Below are 20127 nucleotides of genomic sequence, written 5' to 3'. Positions count from 1 at the left end.
ATAATTAATCTGAAAAAAATATTCTAAAATCTGCGAAAGGTATTTAGAGTTTTCAGAAGATGATTCATTGCTGAAAAATATCATACTTCTGCTTACCAATGGTTTCCCCAATTATCTATCCATCTATCCAATTATCCCCACATCTATCTTTAAAACATTGGCAGTAAACTTGTTAAATTATTATAAATGAAAACTTGTCAATTATTGTTAAATATTTGGCTGATTAAGTTACTTTAATGGATTACCAAGAGATAATATATTTCCATATTGTAATCTGAATGATAGTTATGAGTAACTTTATTCTTTAAAAATACATTTAATGTAAATTAAAATGCAGTATATATTTTTTAAAGTAAATTATAAATAAAATCTTGCTTATGTCTTTTGTATTTAAAGCACAAGAGCAGCAAACATTCTTCAGAAATGACATTTCAGGGAAGTGAGACCAGAGGCTTGCGTTTGCTGGGCACCCTCTCAGTGATGAGAGCCACGGTGTAACTCCTGGGGTAGCTGGAGGGTGGCAGTGAAAGGTTTTAAACAAGTAGGCTGGGAACTTGCTGTGACTTTTGGTCCATTTTTTTTTTTTTTTCCCTAGGAACCAGTTCTGCTAGATGGAGCTACCTCTAACGTGCCTGGTCTTTAGAGATCACAGGCTTGATATATTCAACAAAAAAAAAAAAAAAAGGAAAAGCACTATGTGAACGATTAGAGTAAAAATGCCAGACACAGAGCTAATAGAAGTACTGAAGATGTTTTCTTTGTACCTATAAACCTCATTCTTGTGTTGTTTTTCTTTACTAGTGTTTTTCAATGGAAAGCACTGATATTTTCTTCAAGCTTATCAGTTGTACTAAGGTTTAATTCATATAGCAGTACATGTTAAATCATTGTGAAAGCTTGTTATAGGCAGAAAGGTGATAAGTCCTTGTAGCAGATGATTTGCAGCATCTGCATTGTGAAGCAAGAAAAAGTAATTTAAAACTACCACATAAAAAAAGTTCAAGTTATCTCTTTTTTATAAGCCAGGCCTTCCTAACATAAAAAAAATGTTTAGAGTAGTGTAGTTCTTCAAGGATAAATCCCATTTAAGGATCATTTATTTTAGAATCAAAATGTTTTTATATATGTCTGTATTAATTTTGTTAAACATATCAGGGGAAAACTATACCATTATGAATTCAGAAAGCTGTTGAAGAACTTGACTGCTGTAGTTTACTAGTTTTAGCCTTTCAACTTTATTTGTGGAGATAGAGGTGATATAGTTGAATAAGAAATTATAGGCAGAATTTTGGCTTTTGTATTGCTGTCTTTCGCTTTTTGCCCTCTGTGTTTCTAACTGATTTTGTGTTAAACCTTGTCTTAGATCAGAAGACTTGGTCAAATGACATATGCATCCTGGCATTGAGTAGCAGCTCAGTTCACAGTGGCTAATAGCAATTCACTGTCTTGTTCAGTACCTTTTTAGGATTATCCATATTCATATTAGTGTTTGAAGCTTTCAATTACATTTCTAGCGTAGTGCGGTTTTTCATATATATAGTACTTCCTTAACATACGCTTGCAGTCTAATGTTTTTCTAAGATTGGAATAAGAAGTTCTTTGGATAATTGATGTTTTTGATCAACGGCTGAGTATGATACATTGGCAGGTTTTATTTAAAAACAAACTGGTTTTATTTTAAAAAAAAAAAGTTCAGTGCTGAAGTCATTTTAACATCTTCCTGTCAGCAGCAGTTGTTCACACTTTTCTTCGAGAAATCTGTTAGAAGAAATGCAGCGTACGTGAGACAATGTCGTGATGGTCTGGAGCAAGTGACACTGAAGTTCCATCAGCTTCTCTTTCTCTGGCACTGTGGTTGCACAAAAAGAGAATGCTCCAACTCACACTGATATTCGAGTGTTGTAAGTTTTAGAAATGGGATAAAACATCTACTATAGAGGAATTCCTATTTTAAAAGATATATGATGGAATTATTCTCAAGGGTGGACAAACAGGCTGAAATTGGTCCACAGTCGTGATCAAGTTCTCCAGTGCATGACTGTTCATTTGCTGCTAATGTATATTGCTTAGCTCCACCAGGCTTTTGCAATTTACGGGCAAAGGGTAGGAAATAATGCAGAAAGGAGCTTTGCTGTGCCTGAAATCTGGTTACTTTTTTTGAAGTGTTGTGTATTAACTTGTAACTTAGTCTCTTCGTTTTGTAAGGTTTGTGTGTTTCTTAGCTCATCCATGGGACTGACAGCTGCACGTGTAGTAGAAAAGAAGCCATTAACTATATTGTCAAGTAGCTTCACAAGACCTCTAAAATGTAATCCTCTATCTCTGTCTTCTGCTACCCAGAGGAAGATAAAGCAGAGTGAATGTTTGACAGGCAGAGCTTTCAAGTGTGGCAATAACAAGAGTGCTGGCACAACAGTGCCACATGATTCCTGAAGCAAAATACTATTTATTATATCCTTCATTCACTCTTGCTTGTTTACTCAGTATCTATTAACCAGGAAAAAAAGGCAATGAAACATCTTTGTGCCCCCATTTGGGTCTTGGTCTGCCCCTTTCACGTCTCAGGTGAATGGGAGCCAACTTATTATCCCTGCTTATCTCCTCAGACCTACCATCTTGAAGATGGGCACTAACCGCACTTCAAATGCTGAGGTTGAATTGTGGTATCACAGTGAAGGATGTAGTGGGGAGTAAAAACTAGCTGTGGGCTATTAACTTTCTTGTGAAGTAATCCCAAACAGTCTCAATATTTTCCTTGTTCTTCCTTCCCTTGATACTCAATGAATTGTCTTTCCTGTTTAATAGGAGTTCTTTGTCCTCTTAGAAAGTAAAAATGCGAGAGTGAAGTGATGTTTTGTCTTTTTCTTTGCGCAATTCAAATATTGCCTGTAAGACGAAAGCAGGCTACCATGGAGTATTGTTTCTCTTTCCCATTCAAAGATAATGAAGTTGTATTTTTGCTTTGAATAGAAATCTTTGCCTGTATAGACTGTACAAAATACAAAGATATTATATGAAAATACTGTTATCTAGCATGGATTTCTTGGGGTATTTATTTTTGATAAAACTTGCTATACAATCCATCCTAAAGAATTAAGAGGAAAAATTAATTTCATCTTAACATGTACTGTTAAAGGGTGGTATACATGTAGTCATGCTGCGGTGTTAGTTTAAGAAGAATAATATTGCTTTAAAAATGCCAGACAGGTCATAAAATAAAAATGTTAGATGGTACCTTTGCACTGGCAGTGAATAATAAAAGTTGTGCTTTACAAATTTTTCTGTCGCCAACTCTGGAGAATGATTTAGGTTATGTTAGCCTGGATCTTTTGCAAACTGCAGTTTAGTATTTTGCTCTTTCTCTTCTGAGCTAGGAGAAGCCATGCATTAAGGGTTCCTTGATGCTTTTTTCTAACAAACGCATTTCATGTTCAGGGTAGGAAGATGAATGAGCAACTTTGAGATGTAGATCATAAAGTATTCGGGCCTTTAACATCTGGAATGTCCCTGAAGTTAGGTTTGTTTTTTTTTTTTTCCCAATATTAACTATTTAGAAAGATACTTTAGTAGTTCAACAGAATTAGAAGGAAAGATAATATTTGTACATAGGCAATGGCTTTTCCTTTAAGTAAATATTAAGTGGAATTACCAGTTCTCTGAGCAAGTAAGGAGCTCTTAAATGTGAAAACAATGTTGTATAATGTCTGCAGCACAGTATTAAAATGAGCTTTTCAGTTTTTGCTGGGAAGAAAACTGTAGACAGACATTGGAGGAGTTGCCATTTCATACATGAAAATTTTCTTTTTATTAAAGTGGAAATACCTATTGCACTGGTAAACTTGATGTGAAGTTAACAAGAAGGTCCGGTGTTAAAAACAACTTGCACATATTGGAGATACTTAACTTGGATAATACTGAAGTACTGTTTGAAAACTACATTTCAAATAAAACACGGCTTAGTGGTTTGAGTGTTTAGGTAAATGAGGATGTACTCTTAATTATATCTGAAGAAGACACAATGTACTTTCAGGGAAATGGCTGAATCAGGACAGTGCACTCAGTGTACTGTATTAGGAAATTAGAAAAAAAGAAAAATGATCAAATTTCACAAATACTGAATTGCACATTTGGCTGAATGACAGAGCAGATGTTAGAACAGACTCATGCAGAATGTGGTAGCTGTACAAGTTTTTAATCTTTTCTGCAAGTCTTTCAGACAAGGTGCAGCATTAGGGTAATGTCTTTATTACAGCTAGCGTTCAGTGTGTTTGACAAGAAGACACAAAAATCTGTTAAAGGAGACCATGAACGTCCTCCAAAATACCTTTTATTCTTAGATAAATTGAAAGTTGTCCTTGTAGCAAATCTTTCTGAGAGGTATTGAGGTACCTGCACTTGCTGAATTAATAACTGAATTCTTGAAAGCTTCCATCAGCCCCAAGTGGCTGTTCTTTTCTCTCAATGCTATGCATCCCACAGAGACTGACTATAAATTTTGCCAGTGCAGGTGACAGTCTGTTCGCTACTCTTCTGACTTTATTTGGCTCACACTTCGGGGACTTTAAGTACCAAGAATACTGTTAGGAAATGAATAGAAAGAGGTTTTCTGTCAGTGACATTATGTGCGATAAAACTGGAGGAAATGGATGAAGATAATCTCATCTCTCATAGTGGTAACAAAGCATCTTCCAAAGGAGGCAGTTAATGTTCCAATTTTTTTTTTTGTGGAAGTTCTTGCCTCAGAAGAAGACAGATGGTATTTTTCTTATGAATGCCTACATTCAGAAAAGCACTTTAATAATATGAACTAGAATAAATGATGCTCAAGTCTACTAATGTTGAGAAATTGAAGGCTACATGGAACATTATTTAGCCCTATTTTTATTCTCTGAAAGCTCATTTGTGTGGATGTTCATGTCATTTACTGAAATTTAATTTGCAAACAAGATTTACTTTAGCTCTGTTTTGAAGTACTAATGCATACAGAGATCAAAAAACCCAAGAGATTTTGGAGTTATTACTGCTCTTCTGTGAGACTGTGAATCCATAAAAAATGACTTCAGTTCAGAGAATTACAAAATTGCATATTAAGTATGTTCGGTCATGCATAAAATTAGACTGTTGTGGTTATCCAGCGGCCAGCATTTTGATTTTCTGAGCGCAGGAATGAGAAGGGCTTTCTTCAGAAAATTGGTACCAGTCTTGTATCACTACTTTTCTGCCCCATCTCAAAAAAAGGAAAAATATCCTTTCTGTTTATGTTGATTATGGCTGAAAGATCTACTACTAAGATAGAAAATATCTAGATAGTTCTAGAATAACATTATTAACATGAATTTCTACTGTAATCTCAGGGGAGTTCTGATATCTTGCATAATTATTTGTTAATAAAATTATTCTGTTATGGTGGTGGTGTTTTTTTCCTCTGAAGTTCCTAACCAGTTATCAGAGATACAGAAATGTTTTAAAAAAAATAAATTATTTTTATTTTTTAAATGTCCAGGACAAAATCTAGACAGCATGCTGCATGGCACTGGAATGAAGACAAATCCTGACCAGAAGAAACAAGCAAATGGGGTAACACTTGCTCCAGAAGACACCTTACCGTTTCTTAAGTGCTATTGCTCAGGACATTGTCCAGATGATGCTATTAATAACACATGCATGTAAGTATTGAATACAGGATAGAACAAGATCTTGGAAGAGGCTTTTTGTTCATGAGAGCACGAAGTATCTCTGGTGTGCTGACTTAGGTTCTCTTTGGTGATTTGATTGTACTTGATGAGAAACTGACTAGTTCTGAGGAAAGCTGAGAGTTAAAATCCACAATTATCTGTATGTAAACAATACTGCTTTAACTGGATCTTAGAATCATTTGCAACCAGCCATTTTGCCCCCCACCAGCTGCTTTGAAGGTCTAAGGTTTTAGTGACCTGTATGTAGCATTTTGTAACTGGGTGAGTATTAAATGACCCAAATCTAAACCTTCTGATACGACCGCATGCTTGTTTATATTTCTAATATATCTTCACATAGGACTCAGAAGATAATGTTATTTTTTTTACATAGCCATTTACTGAGAATTATTCTTGTTATGTGTATGTTAGTTGTAGAGGTGAGTGAGGGAAAGACAGGGAGGGAGTCTCTGAACATAGGACGTCTGGGTAGCTTTCAGCTTGGATAGGCATAGGTGTCTTATGAATCTTTTGTACTGATTATCTGCCTCCTTAAGATGTTTTCACTTTTATGTCTTGAAATGTCCCTTTTTCCCTTTCCTTTTTTCTTCATTCACCATGTTCCATGTTTAAGGCCCCTCTCTTTTCTTCCTTAAGAATTAACCCAAAGGTATGTAATAGAAAGCATATCGCATTCTAATGTAATTTGACTCTACTTGAAGCCATATTAAGTATCTTAAACTGTCGTTTGGCATATAGTTTTTGTGGAACCCAAGGAGCTGGAACAAACACTGGTGACATGTTTTGAAATGCAAATACAGGCAGTATTTTACAAATGTAGAACACACAAACATCTACACCTAGAAAATTCTCAGATATTATCCAGTATTTTGTCTTAAAATTCCTTTTGATATTTATTTTTTGCCTTTTATCGCCCCCTAGTGTATAAAGTCAGGGTAGACCTTATTTTTTTTGCCTCTGAAGTGGCTAATGGCAATGTGAATGATTATTCTGAAATAAGCTGTTAGAGAATTAGTAATGCTTATGCAGTGAACATATGCAGGGTACTTTATGGAATTACGTTTCTCAAATCAGAGTGTCTTTAATTAAACAATCTTTTTGGGAAACAAAAGTATTTGGGGTTTTGTGTTCTTTAATGTCTGTGTTGAGGGAGTGAATGAATTTTGACCTAATAAAATCTTAATTTTATTTTATAAGTATGGAAAGCACGGTCTTTTGGGAATTGGTTTGGGATTCCTTAAAAATATCGTTGAGGTTTTCATCTATTATTGAAATCAAAAATGTGCCTTTTTTATTAACAAATTTTATTCGTGGCTGTCAGCTTCAGGAAGTGACTGTGGGTGTTCTGTTCAGAGTTGCTTGTTTGTTGATTGCTTTCTGGCGTGTTTTTTTTTAATGCAGGTTTTTGTACCTTTTAAATAAAGATGGCTAATTTTCACATACTGGGACTTTCTTCTCTATCATTGCAGCTTATCGTTATCATTGTAGCTTCAAGAACAGACTCAAGGGAAATGTTGAGCTTTTTTGTTTGTTTGTTTTAACCTATACAGTTGTAAATCAATAAGCTGATTTGGTCCCGTCTGCACTCACGCACCCACCTCAGTTGTTTCTGAACAAACTCTTTTGTGTAGTTGGTTACCAGCAATCTGGAAGTGATGGGGGTAGGGAGGGAGGGTAGTAAAAGCCGAAACTTAGTAGAAAACATCCTTGCAGTGTTTTATTTGAAAATAAGGGTTGGAGTGTGTGTTTGATCTCAGACTGTATGGCAACCACTGTGTTACAAAAAAAAAATTTTTAGATACCACAGTTTAAGTATTTTTAATGAGTTCAGGGTAATCTCTAATGCTGCATGTTAAACACCAAACAAGCTGGTAAAGCACAGTTGATCTGTTTATTCCAGAACTAATGGGCATTGCTTTGCTATTGTTGAGGAAGATGAACATGGGGAACCAACGCTTGCTTCTGGTTGCATGAAGTATGAAGGTTCAGACTTCCAGTGCAAGGTAAATGGGTAAAATGGGGTGTCATTAAAATCCAAGATCTCCTTGGAGATAGTGTAGGGAAACTTCATAAGCAATATATAAATCTCCATAGCTTGACTGCCATCATAGAGTTTTGCATGTTGTTCTTTGCTACTGAGGAGAATATGACTGGAGTGAATAGTCATGGGTGAGCAGTGATAGAAAGGACTCTTGATGGTCCTTGAGCAAAGATTGGAGTAGAGTCCTGGCTTGATGGAGTTCTCTGGAAACATTTGCAAGTCAAACGTTTATTCAATTCTCCTTCAACAGGATTCACCAAAAGCACAATTACGTCGGACAATTGAGTGCTGTAGGACTGACTTTTGCAATCAGGATTTACAACCAACTTTACCGCCACTTGATAGCACAGGTAAACAGCTCCTAAGCATTTATACTTATGCTATGTAGGTTGTCTTCTTCCTGATCAACAGATGAAAAATAAGGAGAAAATGTAATTATAGTATTGTAGTAATTTGTTTTTTCCTTACTAAGTCATTTTGATGTGAAACTCAGTACTACACTGCATACTCTTTCTCAGTTTTCTGCCACTTCAAATGAGGTTTTCCTCCACAGTCACTTACAGTATTCTTACTCCATTCACTCATTTCTTGATCTGCATGTGATCTTCTGATCTGTTTATTTACACTGATGAGTCTCTTCTGAGCCTTCTCTTCTCTGAGCTGAACGGTCCCAGCTCTCTCAGCCTTTCCTTGTAGGAGGGGTGCTCCAGTCCCCTTCAATCATCTTCATGGCCCTGTGCTGGACTCTCTCCAGTATGTCCATGTCTCTCTTGTGGTGGGGAGCCTGAAACCAGGCACAGTACTCCAGGTGTGACCAGTGCTGGACAGAGGGCAAGGGTCACATCCCTTGACCTGCTGGCAGTGCTCTGCCTAATGCAGCCTATGATACAGTTTGCCTTTTCTGTGCCGAAGGCACAAATGTATGTATGTTTATGAAGTTTGGAGTAATTCCTCACTCACTGTTTTCTTGGCTCTTTGTGGGTTTTTTGTTTGTTTGTTTTCTTTCATTACCATATAATGATTAGTGACAGTGACGGTGATACGGCCATTCTTCATGGCTTTTATGATCCGTTTTCCCAAAGAAATTTTGCAGTTGCTGATGACAAGCTACTAATCTAATATATTAAATGGAAGAATAACAACTTAATGAATCATTATTCACTCTTAAAATACTCAGCCAGTATATGGACTCTGATTCCTGTGTGTTTAAAAAATGAATAAATTAACAAGACAAGTGGATAGATGAACCTCATGTTCTTGAGGTAGATTCATCATTTCCCTTTTTTTCTGTCACACAACTGCTTTTAATACCATTTGAAAGTCTGGGGAAGCAGATGAATTTTAGAAAATCTGGAACACTGTGAAACTTGGAATATATGAATTCTGTAATTTCTCATGTGTAAGCCGGGACACCAGATTCTACTTAACTGTTCTATTTAAATGAATTCCTGTTATATGTTGTCATCTCTAATAAGTGTTCCCATTGGGATAGCAGTATGGATTCCTAGAACATGTCTAATAGCAGATGAGTAGTTCTAGAGAGAGTTCTAGAGAGTCTAGCAAGCTTTAATAATTTGCCAGCGTAAATGTCTTGAATGCTGGCATTTGAGAGTTTACATAGGGGGCCCTAGGTGTAGTAATCTGCATGTTTTAGATAAAATATGTTTATGCCACGTGTTTAATTAATAGACTGCATTGGAAACTTTTTTTTTTTCCAACAGATGGACTTTTTGATGGCAGCATTCGTTGGATGGCAGTGTTGATTTCTATGGCAGTCTGCATAATTGTCATGATCATCTTATTTAGCTGTTTTTGTTACAAGTAAGGAAAGCACTTCCTTTACCGGTGACATTTTTCATTTCCCAAATGATTGTAAACAGAATAGGTTGGAGGTAAAACCATTGCAATTAAATTTCATGTCTATGTGGATACAAGTTTGCATTTTTAGGTAAAAATTAAACGTTCAGAGCATAGAATTTAGGTGAATTTGATTCTTTACACTAGATAACAAAGTCATTGCAGTTTTCTAAGCTACGTGTAACTTTACTAAAGCATCCAGTTAACAGGAGTATGTCAATAATATTTGTATGTTTGGGTCTTCAATCACTTTTGATACCATAATTTGATATGCTTTGGAGATTTACCTTTACATTCTGTTTTTGTCAACGTTAAACGGCAAGGATGTATTTTCTGACTTGTGCTGTGTTTATAAAATTGACTGCCTGAGCTATGGTAGTTCATACAGGCGCAGTTTAATAGACCATGCCTGCTTCTGTCTGCTTCAGCCGTTTGCTGGAGCTTAGCATCATTCTGGCAGCTTCAGCAGCAATGTACCTGTGTCAGCTTCATCTGCTATGGTTCAAGGTTCAGTCCTTTCATTTAATCCACAACCAGTGGTGGTTTACACTAGTAACACTGGCTGTGAGCTGCATGTTAAAAATGCTGCTTTTCTACATGACTCACAATAAATTGATGTGCTCTCCATGAATTACAACAGTTTTTTAATATTAAAAAGAACCTCTCTAAATCTCATTTTTGGATAAAATTGTACATCAAAATCTGCTTTTCTTAAGAAAACTTGTACATTTCAATGAGGAAAAAAGATATTTAATATACTACATACTTTAAGTGTTTTGGAGCTCAACTTTATTTCTACCATTAATATTTGCAGGCATTATTGTAAGTCGATGGCAAAGAGGCACTGTTATAATCGTGACCTGGAACAAGATGAAGCATTTATTCCAGCTGGGGAGTCATTAAAAGACCTTATTGACCAGTCACAGAGTTCTGGCAGTGGATCAGGACTACCGTTGCTGGTAAATTATAAACTTAAGATTTTCTTCACTGAACTTCTCTCCATTAAATACAAAGTTTGGGTTTGTACCTAGTGCCTAGAATAAAGCAGTTCATCCTTTAATTATTTTTAATATTTTAATATTCAATTACTGTGGAACATACAGTACAAACTGAATAAGTATGGGAACCTATCTTCACTTAGTTAACTAAAGCGAAGTACAAAATTAGATTATTTGTGGGAACTCTTGACATCAGCAAAGCACAAAGAAAAATTAGAGCCTTACAAACATTAAGATGTAAATGCATTGAATGGGTAACACAAGTATGCAATTCAGTGAACTCAGATTTTTTTTTAGGTTTTACTTTCTGATAAAATAGATATTTTTTTTATTGCTTTATGGTTGTTCGTATTTTTTGATTCAATGTCACATTTAATACTTGTATAAAGATTTAGCAAGTGACACGGATGATAAATTTATAATCTAGAAATAGAATGCAAGAGAATATATCCTGTTTAAATAGGAAATTGAATTGATATCTTTTTAGTTTGTTATACAATTCTTCCCTGGATACTATAACTTTGGAATGAGAATATTGGAAAATAATACAGAACAAATTTTCCAACAGAATCAAAATTCAAAGCAATTGGGGCTTGACAAGCAGCTTGCCCATGTCCCTTTGTTTAGCTGCTGGATTTTCTTCTTCTCCCCCCGACTTCCATTCCTTTTTTTTTTTTGTAGGTTCAGCGCACTATTGCCAAACAAATTCAGATGGTGAGGCAAGTTGGAAAAGGACGATACGGTGAGGTGTGGATGGGCAAATGGAGGGGTGAAAAAGTTGCAGTCAAAGTCTTTTTCACCACAGAAGAAGCCAGTTGGTTCCGAGAAACAGAGATTTACCAAACTGTTCTAATGCGTCATGAAAACATCCTTGGTAAGGAAGCAGTATGTTGTTTGTTTGGCAGGCTTGTGTTAGGGTGAAGGAGGAGGAGCATTTAATGAGTGGGATGAGGAGCATATGGCTTCTTCTATGGAATAATCAGTAAAATGTTATAGAAATAATGAAAATATAGAAAAATATAGAAATAATAACCAGTAAAATGTTATAGAAGTTATAGATTCTTGCTGCTCTTGGTTGGAAACATGCATCTGCTATTTCTGTGCAGATGACCTCGTTTAGGTGAAATCTTAGCACTTTGTGTTACTAGTTTTCATAAGGGGAATGGGTATCTTTTGGTACAGTACTAGACAATATATTTTTAAGAATTCTTACCAAATCTGTTGAATAAACAAATCACATGCAAATAAATTGTAACTTTATTTATATATTTGATAGGTTTTATAGCTGCAGATATTAAAGGAACTGGATCCTGGACACAGCTTTACTTGATTACAGATTATCATGAAAATGGATCACTCTATGATTTTCTGAAATGCACTACACTAGACAACAGGGCTCTCCTCAAACTGGCATATTCTGCTGCGTGCGGTCTGTGCCATCTACACACAGAAATATATGGAACACAAGGCAAGCCTGCTATTGCACACAGGGACCTGAAGAGTAAAAACATCTTGATAAAGAAAAATGGAACTTGCTGCATTGCTGACTTGGGTCTTGCAGTCAAGTTTAACAGGTAAATAGGCAAATCCTGTATAATGGCAAAAAATTCTTTTATATATTCTTTTTAATACACCAGATATCCAGTAAAATGGAGACGGAGTCATTTGGTTTCATGCTTTCAGGGCTTTGTTGTTGTTGTTTTGAGATTAAAATGCAGTTAATCTTTTGAATGCTGGTAAGCATCAAGATGAAAATAGGTTGTTGAGAAGAGAACAATGAAAAAACCCTCTCCTTGTGGGATGTAATAGTTTTGTAGAGGAAAGGAAGAGAAGACTAATTTATTCGTTATTCAAAACTGACCTTTTATAGTAATTGCTATCGTATAGTTTCACTATAAATTATCCCATAGAAAATGTAAACAGTATAAAAGGAGTTGAAATTGATTAAATTAATGGTGAAAATGGTGAAAGAAGTATGGTAATAGTACTATTGAATATATATATATTTTTTTAAATCTCAAGAAAGACAGAAATGTCTCTTTCTACACTAGTGCCTGAAAGAAAGCATAAGCATTTGCAAGTAATTTTCATCTGAGTTGCTGCCAAATATGTGCATCTTTATAGTGGTTTTTAATTCTTTTTTTGTTGTTTTTAACGTATTGCAAAACAAGATGTAAACTGCCATCTTCCATACTCATAATTATTTTCGTGTATAATCTTTTTCAGGGAGGTACAATGTATTGTAATTGTAGTATTGAGAGGGAAATACGAAAAAAAAGTGATTTCTAAATGGGAACTTTACGTTGTAATGATTGCATCACATAGGATTTCATACCACATCTTGTAGCATTCCACAATTCACTAACTTCACATTTTCATACAGTGACACAAATGAAGTTGATGTTCCCCTGAATACTAGAGTGGGAACAAAACGTTACATGGCTCCAGAGGTCCTAGATGAAAGCCTGAATAAAAACCATTTTCAACCGTATATCATGGCTGACATCTACAGTTTTGGGCTAATCATTTGGGAAATGGCTCGGCGTTGTGTCACAGGAGGTAAACTTCTAAATATTATATATAAAATCTACTAGGCCTTTGTCTTGCTTTAACAACACTTCTCCAGGAAATAATGTAACAAGCCTGCTATCAACAGGCTTATCTTATTCTGAAGCAGTCAAAACAACCTGTCTAACATATAGCTTGAAAAGCAGTGAACTAAACCTTTCTGATTGTTACGATTAAGCAGCTCAGGGTTTTTTTACTTACTCAAAAACCAAAGTACCTGGTCTAAAAAGAAGTAGTGGGATGGAGATGTATTTCAACTACTGTGCTGTCAATGCAAACTCTAAAATGTAATTGTTGGGATATTTTGCTATAATTTACTGTGCTTCTGTTCTAATTCAGTGTTCTACACGTTTTTGTGACTCATCCTTGCTTTTCTCTTTACTGTTCCTTTGTGGTCCTCTGGCTTGCATACTCTTCTTCCATCTTATGCTTTCTCCCTTTTTCTTTATAGCGTAGAGTGGGTTAGAAGATGCCAAATTCTACATTATGTATAAAAAGTCAAAGGAACTGCAAGGGATTAAATTTTAAACTTGCTTTTCATAGTTGTTGGAGCTTTTCTGATAAACAATTGTTATAATGAAGTTTTTGGGTTTTTATGACAGTATAACGGCATGTTGCGTTTGATTTGGCACAAAATTGTTATTTTTGCTCCTGCTTAAGGAAATTTGAGAGTAGAAGCATTGTTAATTATTTTCTTACTTTTTTCTTAAACGATGCTTGTTCTTTCACAATCATCCCCAGGTATTGTTGAAGAGTATCAGTTGCCATACTATGACATGGTGCCAAACGATCCATCCTATGAGGACATGAGAGAAGTGGTGTGTGTCAAACGTCTACGCCCAGTAGTATCTAACAGATGGAATAGTGATGAAGTGAGTATGCTGAAAGGAAGAATGAGTTCGGTTTGTTTATTAATACAGAAGGTTATTTTAGTTTAGAAATATTAAAGTGTTGTAAACTTCAGAGAGACTACATTCAATTATTTTGATATTTTGGAACCACACAGCAATAGTAGGATAAAGATCTGTTTGAAATCAACTCAAAATACCATATTTTTACATATCTTTTCAGTGATCTAAGAGGAAGACATCCTTAAGCAGTGTCCAAATGTATGAATACTGCTCTAAGTGAGATCCTCTATTTAGATAGTGGAGTGTCTTTTCAGTGTTCTGACCAAATCTAAAACTAAATTTTGGGTTGTTTTTTAATAGTTTTAATGCATATAGCATATTTATTTGTGACATTAGGCGTTTTGTGGAATATAAAGTAATTTCATTACCCTTATTTTGGACAGTATATCCTGAGTTCAGCATATCTGACCCTGGAATAGGGTTGTTAATGGCATTATGTCTTGTGATTATTGTGACAGGTATTTTTTTCCTCATTTTACCGGTACATTCCAGATCAGTCCTTCTTTTTCAAAAGACGTTATCTTTATGCTATGATACTACTAAAATATTAAATATGAATGTGCCTTTAAAGGGCCACAGCTTGAACCCAATGAATAAGACTTAACTGTTTCACATAGAAAGCTGCATATGCAGCTTTTCTTCTCAAAATATTTGATTTACTTTATAGGAATTCCCAGTTTTCCCCATAGTATTTTTGGATGGCTAAGAATTTTTGTCAATTCTTCATTTTCAGTGAGAAAGTTGTCTACAGTTTGTTTTGCTGTATAGATGGAGTGTGTTCTGCTTATTGCTATCATTGTTGTACTGACATTCTTGAGTTGTGGCAATTCATCTTTTTTAAACTAAAGAGACACTTCAGTTAGTTCCAACTATTATAATACTAGGTAGTGGAAGGGAAGAGGAAGTTCTCTATGAACAAATTTGCTGAAAATGTGGAAGTTACAGGTTTGGACTTGAGTTCTCTAATTTGGATTCGACAGTGAAGCAAAATTATACACCTCTCAGGTCTGTCAGTTGTTACAATACTGTTCCTTTGTTTCTTATTTAACAGTGTTTAAGAGCAATATTGAAATTAATGTCTGAATGCTGGGCTCATAATCCTGCCTCAAGACTCACTGCCTTGAGGATCAAGAAGACGCTTGCCAAGATGGTGGAATCACAAGATGTCAAGATTTGACTTAGTAAATTGACATTGGAGAGCAAAGCTGGACTCCTAGAACTTTTTCACCCAAACATGGGTGAGACCTATGTGGAAAGAGGAAATAACTGAGATTCAGTATATTTTCTCACCACGCTTCTACAGGCTGCTAATCCAATCTTTCAGTACTTCATAGACTGTGATACTGAGAGCCTCTGTACACTACATGCTACGTATATGGACAGCCTTGGTAAAATACACATTTTTGTTTTTGTTTGAGCTGCATTGAGACTTCAGTCACATTTAGTGAGTCTCCAGTAAAACTCTGGGTACTGAATTGAATGTTCAGATTACAGTGCTTTCTGTGAAAGCCTAACAAGCTATATGGATTCAACAGAGATGGAGAATATAAGCTTTTTATTTGCCTCTACCTGATAAAAACCTAGTCGATCCATACCAAGTTTTTGTGAAACAGCTTGTAGGTTATGAATCTGTTTGTGATACTACTCAGTTTAACAGTTCCTTATGCCTTTATGTGTGTGCCAGGATTATTTTGCTGCCATTTGGAATAGATAAGAAAACATTTAAATGGACGAAGTTTTATTATCGGGGCTCTATTGTGTGGCTCCACAATTAGAGTTTTGCTACAGAATTTACTCCTTGCCATTAAGTTATCCTTCAAAAATCTCAGTTTTATTTGAACTCTTGTTTAGGTCACAAGGAGAACTGCTAAAATGTGAACAATTAATAAATTAAGAAATGCCTACCTGGTCTGTAGAGCACTTGAAACAATCTTCTCTAGAGGTATAGACTGCCTTGGTCATCTTGCTTACAGAATAGTGGGCTCCATAATTGGATGACTATGAAATTTGGTATATTCTTCACAATGCCACATGCAGCCAGTATTCTTGCTGTAGGGTACTTTATATCTGAACAGAAAGGCCACTAATGTTGTGGTTTTGCCTTTACACTTTAGTGGAACTCACTGGTAGGTGCATGTCATAGTCTGAACTTTTCCATACAGGAGGGAACTAGTCAGCTGTAGAAGCATGCTTTCTCACTGTTTGACAAAACTAGGCAGAAGATAAGTTTTTAAAGGCTTGAGAACCAGTATCATTTTGAGACACAAAAGGAGGAAAGATTAGAAGGTTAGAGAATACAATGAAGGTCCAGACCTGCAGAACAGAATACATGAACTGTTGAAGGTAAGATCCACAACATGCAGAAGATTTTGGGCTGGGTTGCTCTGATGTAAACGCAGGAGGTCATGTCTGTGGGACGCTTAGTGGACAGTTGTAAAATTCAAGAATTGAGAAAAAGTAAATCAGTGGGTGTTTTACGTTCTAGTTAGCCACATTTTTGAGGAATGGCATTGAAAGATACTTTATGAAGATACAATAAATTAGTATAATTGCAAAATTTGGTCCTATTGTGCCAACTGTTTGGTATGCACAAGAAACAGTAGTTCCTTCCTTTTCTCCTCTGATCCAGACAAGTTGGTTAAAAACCAGAACCCCTCCATGAGGTTACTGTAAGGCAGAAGTAATGATTTATAATTTCTTTGGCACTTCTACTTTGAAGTCAGAAAATAGTATGATAAAGTTGAAGCTTCAACTGCATGAATCATCAGAAGAATGAAAACACAGTATTGGAATCATTGAACCTATTCGATAATTTAAGTGCCTATAACTTTGTACTGTAAATCTTGTTCTAGATAACTTTAAAAAGGGAAGTTATTTATACAGTGTGTTTTGTGCTTTATTAAAAAAAAAAAATCTAGTCCTATGTACATGTGTATAATTAGATACATGCGTGCACACACACATAAATGCCATAGCTGAGATTTGAAGAAAAAAGGAATAATATGAAAATTGAATAAAAAATGTTAAAACTTCAGATTGCTTTATGCCAGATTATCTTTTGTCTTAAAGTATGTACATGGAGATTGTTTTGTTATGTTTAAATTTCCCTTGAAAATACATCTGATAAAAAAGCGTAATGCAGAACTGATGTGATTTGTGAACAACTACAGCCTTCTAACATTCTTTTTTCTTTTTAATTCTGTAGTACACATAATGTAAATGGTCAGGCAAAAGATAGCAGTATTTTTATTTTCTATTGTGATGTACAGACTTTATTTAACAGTGCTACATATTTTATAGATAACTAGCTATTTCAAGGGACATTTCTTTTTTTAATAAAGTCATTACTTTTGTTCAGTAATGCCTTTAAGTATTAATATGTATTCTGGCTGAAAAGTTCATAGGTGCATCAACTATAATTTTAATTTATTTGAAAATGGTAAAAAAAAATACACGATATTGTGCCACAATTCTCATGGTAAAGGGATTTTTAAAAGAAGGTTTCTCCATCCATTGCCAAGAAATACGTGACGCATTTTAAATGGTTAATCATGTCTTTGCGCATAATTTTTGCACAGGTAGTTGAAAAACAATTGGTATGAGCCAAAAAAGTAAGGGATAAGCTTTTTTTTTGTTTTCAGGTCTAGAATTTTTGTCAATAAGGAGGAGAAATGTTTATGTAGATACCCTGCTACTTTAAACTTTCAGAGCATGGAGATGTTTAAATTAACCCACTCCTATTTTTGTTTCTTTCAGAAGTTGCTACAGCATTATAAGCAGTAAACTTTTTTAAAATCAGTTTCTCTCAAATCTTCAAGAAGCCATTGGTGGTAGTATAAGTGAAAGAAGGAAGTGTGAATTTCTACAGCTTTTAATCATTCATCTGTTTTCTCCTCTATTGTTTAGGCATTTGCAAGGCAATAGGATGGTGATCTTTGGTAGACATCTTAAGACTTGAATTGATTTATCCATCATTTTAACACAGAAGAAGTAAGCTGACTGCTGCAAAGATGATCTTTGATACTTGTGAGAAAAAAAAATCTTTAATCTGTAAGGTTAAGCTTAATTTTTTCAGCACTTCAGTTAGTAGGTTCGTATGCAAACATATGTTGCACGTGCAGTTTTCATTGTCATGAAGAGCTGCTAGATGTTTAGGTATTTTTTGATTCCTTAATATTCAAAAAAAAGCTAACTGCTAAAGGACCTGGTTGCATAAAGCACTTGGACACATCTACATTCTATGCAAAGTAATTCACTGATCGGAGCTTAAGTGTGACTATACTGATATTTTAGCTATGTAAGCAGATCTTAGCTCTAAACCAGCCTGTTAATTATAACATGGTTAAACATACTGTTAATCTAAGCTGTTGCTTTATGCAATACCATAGAATTCGGAAGCCTTTAAGGTTAGAGTGCGTAATTGGATTTGTCTGTCATGTGTTTACCTCTCTTTGGATGAAATTTTAAGGATTCGTCATCTTAAAACAACAACAGAAAAAGTCTCCTAAACCTAGTGAATGGTTTATATATGAGCATAAATATATAAATAAAAATCAGAAATGTGGAATAAATGTTGAGAGTATTAAGACTGTCTTAGAATTTCTTACACTCACGTATGGAAGGTTTGTTTTAAATTTAACCTGCTCCATGTGATTTTAGTTAGCTGCAAAATAATTTGAGTATCTTACACAATTGTTGCTCTTACAGTAGTGGAAATTTTTTGTGTTCCTGGCTAACTTGCAAATTCCATGATATTCCCACAATAAAACGTAGGCTTTCCTTTTGAATTTTTTGAGTTTTACTCAAAATATTATTTTTCCTGAGTTTTACTCAGGAAACAGACAGCTTTCCCAAAATGCATCCTGATTATTTTCGTGATTAATCTATCTTGAAATATTCTATGAAGTGTAAAATGAATGTTTTAAGTTACCTCCATTAGATCTTGATCTAAGTGACCAATTGAATGTGTTTGTAAAGTGAATCATTGGGACACACTTCATCTACTCTATCTTTAAAGACTGTATTTCAGCAGTCTAAAATGTTTGAAAAGCAAATATAGTAATTATTTTTTTAAAATTGGCTATAGCAGACATTTCTAAAGGGAAGTTATACTCATCTTCAGTCAAATATTAGAATGGTTTAGCATATCCTCATTCTTCTGAGAGTGCCTCTGAAATCAATGGATTTTATCTGGTGCCCACAATCTTTGTTCCAAATAGGGAGTGATGTCTGAAATCAACTGGCAGTGTTGCATGATACAGTGCTTTATGGAGCCATGGTGTATTAGCCTTGGTTGGTATAGCAGAAGTGGAGTGCACATTACTTTTAATTTTTGAACAAATTTTATGTAATTGTTGCTTTGTAATATTTTATCTCTGAATGCAGTTACAAACACCCACATCATGTAGTAGTGATGTTTGTGCTCTGACATGCCGTGCCCAAAATAAAATGTACTATATTGTATACAAGAAGAATAAATAACATTGTAGTTAACGTATAGAAGATGTAAATAAAATATGAAAGAAGAGTGGAACAAGGTAAACGGTCACACTCTCGTGTGTTATATGCCAGAAGTGTAGAATACTCCTTTAAAAATGTAACACGCTAATGTATTTTGTACAGCATCTGCTTTAAAAGGTGCCTTACTGAGTTTACCATGAATTGCTTGTTCTGTACACAGATTATGTCCAATGTATCATTTTTAAGTAAATAACCTTATTTTAGTACACATTAGTAATGTGTTTTGTTACTATAACATTTTGCCTTAAAAATGTAATGGCTTGGAAGTCATAATACCCTAACTAAATACACCCAACTTTTTAATACTTCGTACATGTATTTTTCCCACAGTTCTTGAGTAAGTTGTGAATGGTAACTTTGACTATACAATGGGGTTCAGAATTGCGTAGTGCTTAGTTAAGGTCTGTATTCCTTGGCCTAAAGTTGAGCACAATGGTAAAACCGAAGTTTTCCTAGTCTGATTTTTATACTTGGCTTATAGCAAAGCCAGAAACAAGTGTAAGTTGAATATTTCTCTTATTTGAACATGTGCAAGT

The 20127-nt window shown here is 35.0% G+C and overlaps 1 protein-coding gene across 2 annotated transcripts in view; it reads left to right on the top strand.

Annotated features, from left to right (window-relative positions):
• The window catches only part of BMPR1A (bone morphogenetic protein receptor type 1A), an 82351-nt gene extending 62554 nt beyond the window's left edge, over nucleotides 1-19797 (top strand). For both annotated transcript variants that reach the window (XM_080597895.1, XM_080597896.1), the window contains exons 4-13: nucleotides 5504-5666; nucleotides 7597-7699; nucleotides 7988-8087; nucleotides 9459-9558; nucleotides 10409-10553; nucleotides 11274-11466; nucleotides 11869-12166; nucleotides 12976-13151; nucleotides 13902-14032; nucleotides 15123-19797. In XM_080597895.1, coding sequence (XP_080454021.1) covers nucleotides 5504-5666; nucleotides 7597-7699; nucleotides 7988-8087; nucleotides 9459-9558; nucleotides 10409-10553; nucleotides 11274-11466; nucleotides 11869-12166; nucleotides 12976-13151; nucleotides 13902-14032; nucleotides 15123-15248 — 1535 coding nt within the window. In that variant the 3' untranslated portion in view covers nucleotides 15249-19797. The remainder of the gene's footprint in view (nucleotides 1-5503; nucleotides 5667-7596; nucleotides 7700-7987; nucleotides 8088-9458; nucleotides 9559-10408; nucleotides 10554-11273; nucleotides 11467-11868; nucleotides 12167-12975; nucleotides 13152-13901; nucleotides 14033-15122) is intronic.
• Nucleotides 19798-20127: the final 330 nt, after the last annotated feature.

Source organism: Anser brachyrhynchus, assembly GCF_964034855.1.
Source record: "Anser brachyrhynchus genome assembly, chromosome: 6".
Lineage (NCBI taxonomy): Eukaryota > Metazoa > Chordata > Aves > Anseriformes > Anatidae > Anser > Anser brachyrhynchus.
Note: the sequence above shows the minus strand (reverse complement) of the source record. Positions and strands in the feature narration are given on the sequence as shown.